General features: G+C 43.6%; 1 protein-coding gene across 4 annotated transcripts in view; it reads right to left on the bottom strand.

Annotated features, from left to right (window-relative positions):
• The window catches only part of SH3BGR (SH3 domain binding glutamate rich protein), a 39,447-nt gene extending 27,177 nt beyond the window's left edge, over positions 1-12,270 (bottom strand). Inside the window, exons 1-2 of one of the 4 annotated variants that reach the window (XM_080376686.1) lie at positions 10,149-12,270; positions 4,355-4,540 (exon numbers count right to left, since the gene is read on the bottom strand). In XM_080376686.1, the coding sequence (XP_080232812.1) occupies positions 4,355-4,540; positions 10,149-10,193 (231 nt within the window). In that variant the 5' untranslated portion in view covers positions 10,194-12,270. The remainder of the gene's footprint in view (positions 1-4,354; positions 4,541-10,148) is intronic. The other 3 variants (XM_080376687.1, XM_080376685.1, XM_080376684.1) reach the window with 3 other exon arrangements.
• Positions 12,271-17,370: the final 5,100 nt, after the last annotated feature.

The following is a 17,370-nucleotide window of genomic DNA, read 5'->3' as shown; positions in this document are numbered from 1 at the left end:
TTTTTGAAGAAAGTATGTACGTGGGCATTTTAGTCTATGGAATTTAGTTTACAGAGGAAAGCATAGATTTCAGCTTACAGAGAAAACTAGTTTACATTCCATTTCTTTCTCAGTTTTCTTGGGTTTTTTGTTAAGCAAAAGCAAAGACAAGAGCAACAGAGAACTCAATATATTTAGAAAGTGACAAAGATGCAGATGTATGTCTAGACATGAGCAAAGAAGCAGCTTAAGAAAAAGATTGAGTAAGAACATAATTGCCAACACTGATGGATTAGAATGGATACTTGAAATTGGTGCTATAGCCAGGCATACAAAATGAATCCATTTCTAATCTGTTTCTTCAAGTGGCAATACAAAAGATCTTAAAGAAAACTGAGATTCAAGCTATTCGTAAGACAGTCTTAAACTTCTCTGACCTCACAGAAAAGCTGCTCACAGTTGCTGTATTTTCATAAATGCATCTGTAAGAAACCTCCATTTTACAGTGCAAATTAGGAAGTGAAGAACCTTTTCAGGGTCAGCCAGAAGATGCAGATACTTTTATGTACCAGCTGAAAAGCAGATCAGCAACAGGACTGCATTTACTTGCTCATTATGTCAGTCTATTCCAGCACTAAAAGGAAGCCTCATCACCTGTCCCCATCATCTCCTCTTTCCTTACCCCCACCCCAAAAATTTCACTGAACTGCAGAAGAGGGGATTGGAGATCTCAGAGGACCATTTATCCAAGGCCAGAACCACTACACTATTCCTGATAGGTGTTTCTCCGGATAATGAGACAATCTCCTGAAAACTACATAATTTTTTTCTGATGTCTGACTTAAACTTCCATTGCTGCATTTTTTGTTCTTTACATCTTGTCCCACCTCCAGTGGGTGTGATGCAAAACATATTTTACAAAATACTAGAACCACAGGATAATTCAGGTGGGAAGAGACCTCAGGAGACCATCTAGTCCAACCTCCTGCTCAAAGAAGGGTCAATACTGAATTCAGACCCATAATCATAGAACCATAGAATGGTCTGGGTTGGAAGGGACCTTAAAGATCACCTAGTTTCAACCCCCCTGCCATGGGCAGGGAAACCTTTCACTAGACCGGGTTGCTCAGAGGCCCATCCAGCCTGGCCTTGAACACCTCCAGGGATGGGGCATCCAAGCTTCTCTGGGCAACCTGTGCCAGTGCCTCACTACCCTCACAGTAAAGAATTTCCTCCTAATATCTAATCTAAATCCACTCTTTTTTAAAAGCCATTCCCCCTTGTCCTATTGCAACAGGGCCTTGTAGAAAGTCCCTCTCCAGCTTTCTTGTAGGCCCTCTTTAGGCACTGGAAGGCTGATACAAGCCTTCTCTTCTCCAGGCTAAACAACCCCAATTCTCTCAGCCCATCTTCACAGGAGAGGTGCTCCAGCCCCTTAATCACATTTGTGGCCCTCCTCTGGACTTGCCCCAACAGGTCCATGCCCTCCTTTTGGTGGGGGCACCAGAGCTGAACTTTGCTGCAGCCCTTAAAATATTTGAAGGTTATCATGTCTCTCTCCAAATCCCTCTTTCTCTGAGGAAGGAAAACTAATATCTTGAATTTTCATCACTAAGACCAGTGCCCCAAGGCCAGCACACCGTTAATGAGTATACACATGCACATGTGTGAAAGGCAACCAAACATACAGGACAATCAACACAAAGAGAGGTGAGGGAAGAAAGTGATCTCAGAAAGGAGAATGAGCAGAAATGAAATGTAACAATTTTGACCTAAACCCAAAGGACTACTTGGGAATGAGGAAAGAAGAATAGTGTTAGGAAGGAGAAAGAGAAAAATAAAATGTTTTGCAAAAAAAAGATGTGTAAAGAGGTGAATTTGTTTGGCATAGCAAAATGAAGATTAACAGAGGATATGATTCCCATTTATAAATACACTGAACTAGAGCTATTTAAGCTAAAGGGTGATTTTGGCATACCTGCAAATGGGGATAAACTGGCTGCATATACCTGGGCTACTAATTCGAAGGTTTCTAGATGCCACAAGACTGAGGCCCTTGAAAACTGTATTAACAAGAACAAAATATTTTAAAAGGACTTCCATGAATTCAGGATAATGGAGTCCAGACTCAGACAGACCTTTGCAATTCTCAGCCCCGTTTTTAATAAAGTGGCTGAGGACAAAGGGGGTGGGATGCAGGAGAAGAGTTAAGATATATCATGTAAACCTTAAACAGCATAAACAGTTCAGGATTTCAGAATGATGGGCCTGTTAGATCTGCACAGGTTATGCAGGGAAGTAGAATGCAAATCCCCAGCTTTATATTGTAGACATGTCGCAGAAGACATCATATCACTTGGAGGAATTTTGCACCAGTCTGCCAGCCCCTGGCCGTGTTCTCAACCAGCTGACATTATCCCACTTCTCACTCACTGTGCAGCTCCCTTACCCTGAGGAGAAAGGTAAGGCTCATGTACTGATAGGGATCTCCTTACCATATTTATTTGGAAATAATGATGGTATAAATTAATCTTTGTTATGAACCCACTGGGATCATCAGCTATGAGCTTTGAGAGCTGGGTACATTAGAATTCTGGAGACTTTTAGACCAATTTTAAATTTGATTTAGTTTTTAAATCAGTATCTGCAACTGCTTTCTGGACCCCTTCCCACATGGAGATGTCTTTGCAAAGGACTCTTTCTTAAGTTAAATTTATCTCAAGATTTATATTATCTGGCTTCCTGAAATAGCTTCAGACATGGAGTAAAACCTGTATATTTATCGTTTACTGGCAAGGCTGACCAGCTGCAATGCTTTGTAAGGCAATTATTTTTTAATTCACTATATAATCTTCCCGGGCAATATCAGAAGTATTTATTGTGACACTGGTTGCCTCAAAATCCAGCATAAGATATATCAAATTATACTTTTTATTGGTGCAGATTGGCCGTTAAAATGCACATGAACTCTAACCTACCAAGTTCTCTTTCAAGATTCCTATGAGAAAATGAGGAAACAATTGCACTCTGTTATTCATACTAGCAACTTTTGTTCTGAGAGCATTGAAGTTAATTCTGAAAACTTAGTGGCATGTAAATCCCTTCTCTCTGAAAACAACCTTTGCAGTAGTTCACACTGGATTTCTGGAGTAACTTAAAACTGGGCTGACTATGTGATCTGCGTTTCAGAGTACTTTGCAAGTTCATTTCAGTGATCATATCAGAGTACTTTCCAGACTATGTATTTCCAACCAGACTATGAGAAAAAAACTGCCTCAGATATCTCTTTTGAGTCACGATCCTAATATTCATGCTGGTACAGTATTACCTGTCACTGATCTGAACAAACTCTCAAGAGAAATAACCTGCTACAAGCATATACAAAAATACAAAAGTATCTGATAAGCATTACAAATTATGTTATGAAGAGTTGGATATTTATTGAATAAGGAATATAATTTTGATAATTCAAGCCACATACTAGAACTATTGCAGTCAACTATAATTCCTATATTTAATATAGGATTATTATATATATAATATATATAAATATATATATAAAAATAATATAATAAAAACTATATATTGGTATAATAAAATGGAAAAGAAAGATTTCTGTTCACAGCCCCTGGTGCCTCAGACATCTACTTGACTTCCTAGCAGCCCAGGTAAGCCTGTGTCAAACAAACAAAATATCAACACTCACCATGCAAAATTAACTGGAAGTTCAAGAAGCAAAGTGCAATACAGCTAGAGATAGCAGACAGCCTTGCTATGAACCCCACTAGTCTTGAGTAGCTTGGTATTGTCAAACCACATAATTGAGCGTCTACTACTTCATGTGTAGCTGAGCTGTCCTCATAGTCTACATTTGGTTATCCTGAGATATTGTGTGAAGAAGCCATAGTATCATCTAGACAGTACTGCCTTTGCTCTTCAGGAGCTTAAGTAAGAGTGCAGGCAGGCAGCCAACAGTAGGACAAGTGGTGAGTGATCTACACAGCAGGATGTAGGAGAATGTGAGAGGAAAACACAGAGCTTCTCACAGATGGCAAACTCCACGCCTTGCAGTGGACTCTGTGTCCTGCTCTGGGCCTCCAGGCTCTGGGACTGCAAGGGATAATTCATACAGTCTGTTAAGCAGAGTTTCTGCAGTCAATTTTCCCTCTGTGTATATTTTTCTCTTAAAAAAGGAGTAAAATCTTGTTTCATTACTTTTCTGTGCCTAAAAAACGCTTTCTAAGAATTGTTCTTTCAAAGTGGATCTCAAATTATCTGAAGGAGTTTGTTTGACACTTCCTACTAATGGAAAAGAGTCACTTTCTGTGAAAGAAGACTATCTGAATGGTTTTTAAATTTCCAAGCAGCTTCTTACCCCACAGTACCGCTCCTCATTGAAGATCTGTGGAGGAAGAGGAATTCCATTTTGAGGCTTTTTTTCACCTGGGACATTCTCTCTCATCCATTTCCTGTTGTCTTCATCACCTGCTATGTCCATTTGCTGAAAGTCAATCTTGTTGGCCTCTAAAAAGCCCACTACTTCTTGCTGTTTCTTTTTGATCTGGTTAGGAAAGAGGAAAACCAAAATGCTTTATTTAAAAAGAAAATTGTTTTCTCAAAGCAGTTGTTATTGCAAGCAGAACTAATGAAAGTATGTCAGGTCGGATTCACTACTCCAGTAGCCCCCAAACTTTTTGAAGCTGAGATTCAACACTGCTTCTCAGCAAGAGCACTGCCATTACTCCCCACTCTGCACCGCCCAGCTTCCTTCTTTCCTTCCTGGAAGCAGTGATACCTCCATCTCAGAAATGAGGCTCAGCAGGAAGCCTCCTACTCTGCTCCCAGATTTATGAGTGTGGTGTACAGCTACCTAAACTAATCCTGCCTAAAGTCAGCACAGATCTGAGAATGTACATATTGTCCTCAACATGTAACCGTCTCTTTTTTCCTAAGCATGACATACAACATTTAGCTTTCCATAAGCCACATGTCTCTCTCTGTCCCTGTTCTTTAATGGTAGGCATAATTAAATATGAGTGAAAGCTCAAGGAAAATCCAGTCCAGTTTAACTCCTGTGCTTAAATATTTCCCAAATTACAGAATGATGTTCCAGTTGGACCGTGAAGAACATATTAAATAGAAATAGAGCATGTTATACAGAGCTTCTGTGCTGCCGAAAATTCAGTCATGGCCCTTATTCCCTTCGATGCTAGTTCTGTATAGACCTAGGATGCAGGTATACAATATTTAAGGAACTTCTCCATTTTGTATATGTCTAACTTGTCTAAGAGCTGCAAGGCCAAAGTTTATCCCTACAAGTACTGCAGCATTTGAACCAAGCACTGTTTGGACTGATCTGTACAAATACTCTAAAGCTGCTCTTCAGACACTGACAACTAAATTACTATCTAGCACAACTGCATTCCAGATGTGACTCTCTTCTCCTCCCAGTTATGCCACTCCATGCAGCAAAGCTAGTGTCCTATATAGTCAGTAGCTAGAATGATGTATCTAGGTGATTTTTACATACAAGCCATCATATGATTTGAAACCATGTCTTCCACAAGTCAGACATCTGAACAACCGAATTTAAAGTGACACCAAGCTAATGTAAATCAGCCTGAGACAGACAAAGAGATGAGAAATAATTCATGGATTATGTACTTCTGTGATCTAATAAATCTGAAAAGCTGAAGTAGAGTGATAGCCTATTATATTGGAAGAATGAATTTTCATGATGAAGGGTAAAATTTCCTTTTATTGTTTAAATAAGGAAGTATCTAGCTATACAGCTATGCTTGCTTATAAAATAACAAGCATAAAATGCTGCACATTGTTATGACAACAACAGAGGTTTCTGGTGAGCTAAAAAAAGTATATCACTTTGAATGGAAACACTAATCCAAAGTCTTCAAAAGCCATGCAGTTGACAGATCTCAAAGGTGTTTATTTATACTCTTCTTTTCACTTTTTAAACAGAGATCATTTTCTTAATGAATATTTAGCTGCACAGATATTTGCAGAACATGTTCAGGCAGCAGAAAGGATTGTTTGAGGGACACTCCATTGGAGGAAGTGGCAGGATAATGTTTGCATAAATGGTTAATAAAATCTTCATGAGCCAGTACTAAGAGTTTCATCACATGCTCTGAAAGCCAGTGTACTCAAGTGCTGTCAGCTGCAATTTCAGCGTCAGTTTGTCTCTTTGGACACATGCACTGAAGTAGATATGGCTCCTGGAACGGCCAGTGCCCCAGTGGAAAGTGCCCCTCAGGAGGTAATGGAAATTGAGCTATAGATTCTGTGCTCCCTTGCTTATGGCTGTAGCTATAACTTCTAGAACTAAACCTGGATAAAAAATTTTTCTTCAGCTTAAGGTTCATAATGCACAGGAGGCTCAGACAGCACCAGGACTGAAAAAAAATTAGGAGAGGGGTGTGTGAAAAATGAATGCTGAGGAAAAATACAAAGTCACATGCAATTATGCCTGCATAAGGAAAAGGCAAGCTTCCCATGATGATAACAACAATAAACTATGCGGAAGATGTACTATGTCTTAAGGCTTACAATCACTAGGGTTTAGGCAGAGCAAAAGACTTGGGACACACTCTTAAGCACGAAGCCATAAAGCAAGCCTCTGCCGTGGCTGGCACTAGGTAACTGGGCACCCAAAAGAATCTCTCCAGCAAATGGCACTCAGAGAGGGAAATCTTCCAGGATGTAACAACACAGATGACATGCAAAGGTTTTCCCAGAACGGATGAGATTGCAGGAGCTTGTTTGTGCCCTCGCTTGTCTCTGATGGCATGGGAAAAATTCAGGTTATTCCCTGGAAAGTGGAGGTGAGCAGGATATTACTTCATCAGTGTCACTTTCCCTTTCAACAAAGTGTAAGTTCCACCATCCCTAGCTGCTAGTCCCTTAAAATAAGAAACTTCTAAATAAATATTATCTAGCTGGAGTGTAAGAACTACAGATAATATTAGTTTCACCTGATGCATAATTAAATATTACCATCTATATCCTCACAGTCCAGAGCATTCCTGTTGACCAGCTGCCTATGGCAGAAGCAAATGGTATATAGTCAACATCTTACAGCTAGAGGAACATAAATTTTGTAATACCACATAGACAATCTATTCCTGATAATTATTCTTATTTATCACACTCTAATCTCTTATTTGACTTGAAATTAATTTGAAATTTGAGCTCAGGTTTACATATGGTTAGATTCACAGTCACAGATGACAACTCCCTACTCTGTATTTTAGAGGACATAATTCAAATCGTCTACATTTTCCTCAGCCTTTCTGAGATCTACCAATTTGAAGGTGGGCCAGTTCATAAAATGTCACCAGAAATGCTGGGAACAAAAGGATTTTAGAGGTGCCCTAACCATGAGCAGCAGTAAGCAAGACTTTGGAAGTCTTCCTCTGTGTAAGACATGAACCTCCTTTCTCCCATGGTTCATGGTACCTTAGAACCTTGCAGGACATTGCTCATTTCTAAACACCTCTGTGGCTAGTAACAAAATTATTTTTTTACTGCTTGCTTCAAGCCAAGCACTTAGTACTTCTTAGAGCTATAAATGTCTCTGCTTCTGCTTGCTTAATGAATAGTTCAATATCAGCTAAGTTTAGAGCAGAAAGATAATAAAGCTGAAACTATTTATAATACATTTCTGAACCACTGAGAGGAAAAATACAAACTGCAGATTTGCTCTAAGAGCCACAGTGAATTATATCATTCAAGTATTTGATCCAGAGCACCAGAATGTTACTGGGTTCACTGCATTCACTTTTCAAAAGTATTTATTAACATGATAACCGGTTGCACTTAGTAGTGTGACTGTGTTGTACATATTTTTATTCTTTACCAATGATCATCTGTTGATTTACACTAAAGGAGGCTGGGCCATCTTAATTTGAAATTCAAAGTTAACAACATGCATTTGATGGATATCAGCCACATTGAAGAGAGCATCAGTGTGACTACAACAATTTAGACTTCCAATTTAAGCTCTAGGGATTAAATTCATTCTTCTCAGGAAAAGCTGTACATGGCTGATACAAAATTTGTTTGTAACAGGATTTTAGTGATACACTGGGCTTTGTGCTGGCTTTTTGCATGAGTGAGTTTTATTTTATATATACCAAAACTCATTAAAGGTTCATTGAAAGGATACCCTCTATCCATTTTAATCAGTAAATGTGGAAAAGTACTCCAGCTGAACATTGTGTTTACTTGGCATTGCAATTACGGATCAGTAATCTGAACACATGCTGCCTTCTGAGATAGCTGCAGCTATACATACATCCAACACACCAGAACGCAGAAAATACAAAGGCGTATTGCTGTGTAAAGATGCCATGCCTGCCCTTCCAATATATGTCTGGCATCTCACTAACAGCTCTTGTAGGCTGCTAACATACAGTGGAGATTGGCACTAATAAACTTAAAACCTGTAACAGTTCACTCGCATTAGCTATCTTTCTGAGCAGTAATAAACCACAGTAGCAATGCTTAACAGCTCAAAATGGCTGGATAAAGCTTGCGTGGTGTCAGTCGTATACACGTGCCTTCACTGCATTCCAAGAGGGAAGGAGTTAGTTATAGCTGCTAGCTGGGAGGAGATACAAGGAATGCATATAGCAGAGGAAAGATCTTGGTTCAGCTAGTGCTAAACAAATATGTGACACGCTTAGTTTTAATTGTGTAAGTGATCTCTGAATGTCGACGTTTAATCCAAGCACTTGTACAACTGCCTTGATGAACTACAGCCCCGGTCCTGTAGATGGGGTGGCAACAGTTTGTGCCTGAGGCACACAGGATGATGATGGCACCAACACACACTGTCTGCTCTGGGATTTAGTCACAGTCACAACTTTCCTCAGAAAATGGATGAGTAGCAAAGGAGGTAGGGATGACTCTTCTTTGATCAACTGAAGGAGACCAAAACAGGAGGACAAACAGGAGCAAAAAGACCACTGACACACAGCGTGTGGCAATTTATAAAGCTACTTGACCAGTAACTGCTAGATTACAAATTACCAAACCTGTGGTTTTCAACCCCCTCTTCCTTTTTTCACTTGCATCTGAGGTTTCTTATAAAAAAACCAGAGTGCTAAAATGCCAATAGTAAATATAGAGTGCCAGGCTTAGTGAGAGGCTGGTGAGATAAGCTGATAAGAGAACGACAAACTTCCTCAGCTGTATTCCAATTTGAATTTTAGTGAGTGACGCCCAGTTCATTTTTTTAGATGGTGGCTCCATGAACAGGGAGTGTTTTTTGGAGCTTTCCAACTCTGGAATCTTCTTAAAGATATGGCATTAATGTCAGAGAGACAGAGATGTAGTTATAGCTATGTGCAAGTACCAGCCAGTTTGTTTAGCCATGTCACTGTGAGTGAGTGACTGCCAAAGGAAACCTGCAATCTGAGCTCATCTGGGAACTGGATATAAAAGGAAACAGTTCTTTCCCGGTTCCCACCTCCCATGGACTTCCAACCTCCCTACTATTCACATGCCCTTCCCTTCAGCTGATACACTGTGCTGACAGCTACAGCAGTAGATCTCAATACTAAAAATCATCAGTATAGCATTTCAAGAGAAACACACATGCACAAAATAAACCAAACACCAACCTAAGGAAAAAACAAAAAAAAGTTTGCAAAAAGCTATAGAAAGGGATGGGGTGGGGAAGAATTTTTTTCTGTATAACTTGATTCAGCTTACTTTGGCTTCAGGCTCTTTCTTAGACAGAGTTCCCCTTTTGCAGAAGCAGTGTTCTGAAGTCTCTTTTAAAAACAAATGCATTCATTTCTACTGTAAACAATCTACCTTAGCTTTGTGCAAATACAATACCACTTTTTCCTTCTTCAGTGAATATATATTGCATATACTTTTTCAAACAGACATATCTATTAAATGACAGATAACTTGTATGTAAATGTTACAACTGTAGTAAAACCTCGCATGCAAAAAAGCCTGCATTAACAGGAATTCTCTACATCTTGAGGAGCTTTCAATAACAAGGTGGCCAGTGAGGACTAGAAGAAATCCAGTAGGTTTTTCTCTCACATGCAAACTCAGACTGTCCTGGGATCTTCTAGGCTAATTTACCAACCTGATCCCAGCAGAAAGAGGAGTATGTTAAATGAGAAACCTACCGCTGTAGACCCCGAAGATGTGGCTACAAATACTTTGATCACCATGTTGACAGTGATGAAAATGAATCAGCAGAGCACCCCTGCTATCCACAAGTCACCACAGTTCCAAGAGGAATCCAAGCGTTCAGCAGCTCCTGGGCTAACCCAGGTCCTAAATGGATGCCCCACTAGCAATCCAGCAGCTTTGGCCTCTCCCCAGGTCCCGGGTTTTCCCACTCCATTGGCTCTTAGGTATTTTGGGACAAGGGGCCAGTAGAGGATTGGTTAGTAAGAAGAGCCATAGCAAGGGGTTTGCACCTGCCCCTGGCCTTATTGCATTAGATTGACAGGGTGGCAGTCCAAAAAAGGCAAAGGAGAGTAGTGCACCAATGAGACTGAGCTGGAGAAATATTTGGGAGAGGGGGAAGGGACAAGTGAGAAGGGAGAAGGGACAGGGCGCAGGCAGCTTTGTGCTGGGGGCGATCACAAAGCTGTTGGGTAATGTTTAATGTTGTATGGGCACTGTCACAGCTACCTCCCGCATAACAGGGCTTGCACCCTCTCCCTGACCACAACAAGGAGGCTCTGGAGTTGCAGCTGCAAATTTCACCTTATGAAATGGGATGGAGGAAGGGGAGGGCAAGGGGAGCATAGATGCAGAAGTAATTATAGCAGAGATCATATTGAAATAAGCCTCAGTTACAAACGCTCTCAGCTTTAAAGAATTCAGATCATCATCCACACTGTGGGGCTCAGGGACTTCTCTGATATAAATATGTGTCAGTATACTTCCGAATACTGAGGGAAGGTGATTCAGCTGATTCTATGTATCCAGAAACTGTTGTATTTTCTCCTTTTTGCACCACCAGTGAAAATTGTCAGCGCACAAGCTGTAGGAGGAGGTCCAGAATACTTGCTAAAAAAATATCCTACTCTACTGTGTTATCCAGGATGCTCTTTTCACATCTGGTTGTTGCCTTTTGCCCCAGAGATGGTCACAATTCAGTGGCTGCCTGCATGTATTTGCCTAACGAGATCCCTGAGCATGAGAGGTATTTTAAGAACGTTAAATGGTAACAGACTACTTTCAGATTTTAAGGGCCAAGTTTGTTTCTGCTGTAATTGAGCAACATGCCACTGAGCTCAGTTAAAGTTGACCCTATGGTAAGAGGTGAAACTGGCCTAGGTTTTAGCAAGTGCTTACACATGTTTCAAATGTTAATATTGAATATAGCAATGTCCAATCCTGAAAACACTTAAAATGGGATAAAGTATTTCCAGGATTGATTAGGTTGGATCAAATGCACAATAGTAAAGATGTTCTTGAAAGTAATATTTTTGTCTGTGCAAACTACTATGTTAAGCTGGAAATGCAGTATTCCATGTATGGAACAGGGATCCTGAAAAACCTCACTGGAAATTAAAATACCAGTATGGATAGTTTGCACCGTTTACTGTGGCTCACCATCCATCATTTCTTTCTTTTTCTGTGAGGCAATAGGAAGTCCAGCAAAAAGAAAAAGCCTGTTAAAACTGGGTATTTTCAGAGCATTTTCCTGTAAAACAAAACTAAAACACCTTAAATGCAAAACTATAAAAGTGTTGCCAGAAGTGATTACACATGCTCATTTCTCAGATTTTGTGTGCAAGTATAGTCTAGTCAATTCAACAGAAATGGCTAGCCATTTGGAACATACCATTTCCAAATGAATGTGTTTGGTTCCTAGAGCTCTGAAGAAATACAAAGGATGCAGTTGCTCATTGCTTTCAAAGCACGCTGCTAAGTATTGCTGGTAGAGCAATACTAATAATTAAAACTCAAAGCAGTAAATATTTGCACCATCAAACATCCAAGGTCAGGACTGGGACAAAATTGCCAATTAACATTCTCTCCTGTTCTACTTTGAAACACCCACTGAACTACACAGGATAAAAAACGGCTGTGGCCCAAAGCCTCTGCCCACCCGGAGCCCGGCAGGTGAGGCCTTTAGGGCACGATTCCTACTGTGTCCAGCCTTGAAGAAAAGTATTGCCCCTGCTGCTTTCATTCCTATGGGATATTCCATAGGATAATATTCCTATATTATCCTATGGGATAATTCACCCAGACGGTGAGTTCGGAGCCTGCTGGGTCCGGCCTGTGCGCTCCCGGGCACACACACACACACAGACACACACACACAGACACACACACCCTGAGGTGCCTCCGCAGCCACCGCCAGGTCCGCGGCCAGCAGGTCACGGCGCGGGGGACCCGCTGCCTGCACGCCACATTGCCAAATTCCCACGAAGATCCCGCTGAGGCACAGAAATAAGCGGGTGGAAATGAGCAGGGCGCGCGGCGGGGGAAGGGGCTGCGGGGGCGGCCCGGGCGGGCGAGGCGGAGCGGCGGCTCCCAGGGTGCCCCGCGGCCGCTGCCTGTCCCCATGGCAACGGCGACGCGCCTGTCGGCCGAGCGGGCCGGTAATGGCGGCGGGGGCGGTGAGGGAGGCCGGGCGGGGATGGGGTATGCCGGTGTGGGCAGTGGAGCCGGGGCAGAGGGGAGGTGGGCAGGGATGGAGGACATTTCTTGGGTGGGCACAGGGGGAGGTGGAATGCCCTGCCTGGGAGGGGCCCGTGGCGAGGGGCTGCGGTCCTGCCCTGGACAGGGACAGCAGAGCAGGGCGGTGGCGGGCTGGGTGACAGGACGGTGTCAGGCTGGGTGGCAGGCTGGGTGGCAGGCTGGGTGGCAGGACGGTGGCAGGACGGTGGCAGGCTGGGTGGCAGGACGGTGGCAGGATGGCAGGCTGGGTGGCAGGGCGGTGGCAGGCTGGGTGGCAGGACAGTGGCAGGCTGGGTGGCAGGCTGGGTGGCAGGGCGGCGGCAGGCTGGGTGGCAGGACAGTGGCAGGCTGGGTGGCAGGCTGGGTGGCAGGACAGTGGAAGGCTGGGTGGCAGGCTGGGTGGCAGGGCAGTGGCAGGATGGTGGCAGGGCGGTGGCACGGCAGTGGCAGGATGGTGGCAGGGCAGTGGCAGGATGGTGGCAGGCTGGGTGGCAGGACAGTGGCAGGCTGGGTGGCAGGCTGGGTGGCAGGCTGGGTGGCAGGGCGGCGGCAGGCTGGGTGGCAGGACAGTGGCAGGCTGGGTGGCAGGCTGGGTGGCAGGACAGTGGAAGGCTGGGTGGCAGGCTGGGTGGCAGGGCAGTGGCAGGATGGTGGCAGGGCGGTGGCACGGCAGTGGCAGGATGGTGGCAGGGCAGTGGCAGGATGGTGGCAGGCTGGGTGGCAGGACAGTGGCAGGCTGGGTGGCAGGCTGGGTGGCAGGCTGGGTGGCAGGGCAGTGGCAGGCTGGGTGGCAGGACAGTGGCAGGCTGGGTGGCAGGCTGGGTGGCACGGGCAGTGGCAGGATGGTGGCAGGCTGGGTGGCACGGCGGTGGCAGGCTGGGTGGCGGGGCAGTCGCAGGATGGTGGCAGGCTGGGTGGCAGGGCGGTGGCAGGCTGGGTGGCAGGCTGGGTGGCAGGGCAGTGGCAGGCTGGTGGCAGGGCGGTGGCACGGCAGTGGCAGGATGGTGGCAGGGCAGTGGCAGGCTGGGTGGCAGGGCAGTGGCAGGACGGTGGCAGGCTGGGTGGCAGGGCGGTGGCAGGCTGGGTGGCAGGCTGGGTGGCAGGGCAGTGGCAGGATGGTGGCAGGCTGGGTGGCAGGACAGTGGCAGGCTGGGTGGCAGGCTGGGTGGCAGGGCAGTGGCAGGATGGTGGCAGGCTGGGTGGCAGGCTGGGTAGCAGGACGGTGTCAGGCTGGATGGCAGGGCGGTGGCACGGCAGTGTCAGGTTGGTGGCAGGACGGTGGCAGGCTGGGTGGCAGGACAGTGGCAGGCTGGGTGGCAGGCTGGGTGGCACGGGCAGTGGCAGGATGGCAGGCTGGGTGGCACGGCGGTGGCAGGCTGGTGGCAGGCTGGGTGGCACCACACTGGCAGGCTGGGTGGCAGGCTGGGTGGCAGGCTGGGTGGCAGGGCTGTGGCAGACTGGGTGGCAGGCTGTGTGGCAGGGCGGTGGCAGGCTGGGTGGCAGGCTGGGTAGCAGGACGGTGTCAGGCTGGGTGGCAGGGCAGTGGCAGGTTGGTGGCAGGACGGTGGCAGGCTGGGTGGCAGGGCGGTGGCAGGACGGTGGCAGGGCCTGGTGCTGAATGCCAGGGCCCCGGGGTGGCTGCCAGGGCCAGGGCTGGGTGCCGAGGAGGTGCTGAGCTGGCTGTGGGGGCGGGGTGCTGCCCCAGGGCAGCCGCCAGGGCATGGTGAGGGGCTGCAGGGCTGCAGGCTGCTGAGGTGGCTGGGGAGAGCAGGTGGCGGCAGGAGCCCCCAGCCCCCTGGGGAATGCTGCGTTTGTGAGGGGGGGGGGGAGCTCTGGCTCGTGTGGGCCACATCAGGGAGCTGTTTGGGGCCCCCGGAGGAGCCCGGTGACAGGCCTGAGGGCCCTGTACATGTCCTCGCCCTTCCTGCATGAGCGGGTGGCCCTGGCACCCTGGGCTCCGGGCTGGGCTGTGAGGCTAAGGGACTGCAGCCCCATGCTGGTGTGGGCATTCAGATTGTGTTCTCCTACCAGGACTGCCCCTTCATTGACTTTATTTTTGCACACAGACTGCAATTAATTTCTCCCCCTGACAGTTTTGCAGTTTGTGGGTGCTTGAAATGGCTTTTTCATCTTTGACAGGTAGATTTAGCCCTAATTATTTTTGTTCCTGCATCTCTGCCATCAACGTACATTCTTCTGGTGTTGGTCCATTTCAGCTCCGCTTCAGCTACTGATTTATTTTTTTTTACTGGTATAGTAATATCTTTAATTTTATTTTTCTGTTTCTTGTCTTTCACCTTCTGTTTTTCTGTCTTCTCCTTTTCCATTTTATTCTCAAAATCTGATCTTGAAGGTGGATGGTGAGGTTCAGCCCACAAACAGCTTAAAGCAATCAAATAGAATTAAAGCAGTAGGTTTATGTTTAATTTAAGCTAATTTGATTTAAAGACAGTTTGGCCAAAAAGTGTTGACAGTGCCAAATCAAATTTAAACAGAAATACAAATCGATGTACCAAGCTGGCCTTTGCCTAATCCTCATCTTAAAGCACGAGTTGTCATCTCTTAAGGGGTTATTGCACTGGACAAATGTAGTAGGACCCTGGGCATTCCTCGGTCTTCCACAAGGAAGACTTGTTAATGTAAGGGAATGAAAAGTAATGAAACTGTTTTGATTCAACCTAGAACATTTTGTGCAATCCTAAATTGCACTTTTTGATTTTCTTCAGGAGTTATCTGATTCCTCTCTCTCCTTTCAGAAATGTAATTTAATTTACAATAAAATACCACCACAAAGAAAAAAATGCCAACAAAGGAGTTAGAATGCTCTGAAAGTATCTTCTTTTTTTAGTGAAGGCTACTTGTTAAAATCTATCTAAACTAAAATAACCTTTTACTTCCCCTTAAATTTCTATTACATAATTGCTATGCCCCTTTTAGACCCCCACAAATATACAACTTATTCTACTACTGGGTAGAATTCTGTATCTATAAAAATATGCTCTAAGTCGTCTTCATGTGATAATAAAAAAATTAAATGGATTTAATCATATCCCAAGAAATAATTTTTACCACAACCACAGCATTTGCATAATGCTGCCAGGAGGATGAAGTATTCTGTTCTACTCTCCAGTAGCCTCAGTAAGGAAACAAACTGAGGTGTAACAGATATTCAAAAAGACATGGAAAATTAGACAGAATTCTGTATCTTATGCTAAATATATGGTTTTTTAAAAAAGCTAAACGATTAGGAGAGTTCATTTTGTTTGAAAATTGGACTGTTGAGAAAAGACAATTCCAGAGGAAGCAGCAATGTTACTTAGAAACCTGATCAAACAAAATGAGATCATCTCATCAGAGGACCACATCTCCGACAACAGCAGATTATAGGTGGTATTTTCCAAGCTATATGGGTGCATAGACATGGAGATAAGTGTCTTGCAGCATTTTCAAAAGCAAACAAATGCATTAAGTACAGTTAGGCTGTGAAGAAATTGTTTTCATTAAAAAAATATTGAAATTTTCCCTAATGTTTCTTCTGAAATTGTGCAGACACTTCTATTACATTGTGAGGTTTTATTTTGCAAGCTTTTTTGTTTTTACAAACAATTCTGATTTGAAAACAAATAAAATAGACAACACCCCAAAAGTTTAAGAAAATCTTTATTTCAGTCTCTGAGGTGCTCAACTGTGCACCTTTAGGTGCTGCTATATCCTCTACCTATGGTGTTAATATGGCAGCTAAGTATTTTTTTTCTGTTTTAATGCAGAAGTTAATTTTGTGATCTAATTATTGAAAAATATGACTAAATTATGGGTTTACATAAGTGGAAATCTAAAAATACTATAAAAATACAGAAATACCTAGTTTCTAGACAATTGAACAATTATTTTTATAATATTGTAAAGTACTTTGTAGGTATTGAGCATAAATACAATTACACTTCTTTTAAATTACATTAATCATGGAGAAAATGTATACATTACAGGAAGTAAACTATGGTTTCTATTTCCATTGAAATGGTAGTACCTTGTAAATCTTTAGAAAATACATGCCAGTATCATAGAAAATTCTGGGATAAAAACTAGTATATTTCATGTTGCAGTTTATTCTGGAAACAAACTCACCCACTTACTATAGACCACACGATTATTTTAATGGGTTAAAGAGTAATGACTGTTGTGGGGTTTTTTTTAAAGGTAGCTTAGTATTTCTTAGCATCATTTAATACAGCTGAACACTCTTTAGTATTGTTTGTTACCTGTAAACAATAGCACTGTGATTCCTGATAGGTTATGGAGGTCAACTTTTAGGTCTTCTACCATAACACAGTTGTGAACTCCAGAGGATTGTTTCGTCCATATTTTAGTGGTAGAAGAGAGTAAGTCAGAATGTGGCACAAAAAGCAGGGATGCTGAAGATTCCCCAAAGCATAAAAGTACAGAAGCTGCAGCTGTAGCAGAGGTAATGATTGTAGGTGATGCAGTAGAGAATACAGAAGTGAAAATTCTCATGCTAAATATACTAAGGGCTTTGTCAGTGACTTGCTCTGAAACAGCTAGAAACATCAAACACTTAGAAATATCAGGAATTGAAAAGAAGAAAACACTGGAAAAAGGAAAAAAAAGAAAAAGAAGGGAAAAGGACAGCTTATCTTCCCCCAAAATGATAAAAAAGATACTTTGTTTTCTGCTGGTAGTAAA

The sequence above is a fragment of the Falco punctatus genome, assembly GCF_963210335.1.
Source record: "Falco punctatus genome assembly, chromosome: 2".
Lineage (NCBI taxonomy): Eukaryota > Metazoa > Chordata > Aves > Falconiformes > Falconidae > Falco > Falco punctatus.
Note: the sequence above shows the minus strand (reverse complement) of the source record. Positions and strands in the feature narration are given on the sequence as shown.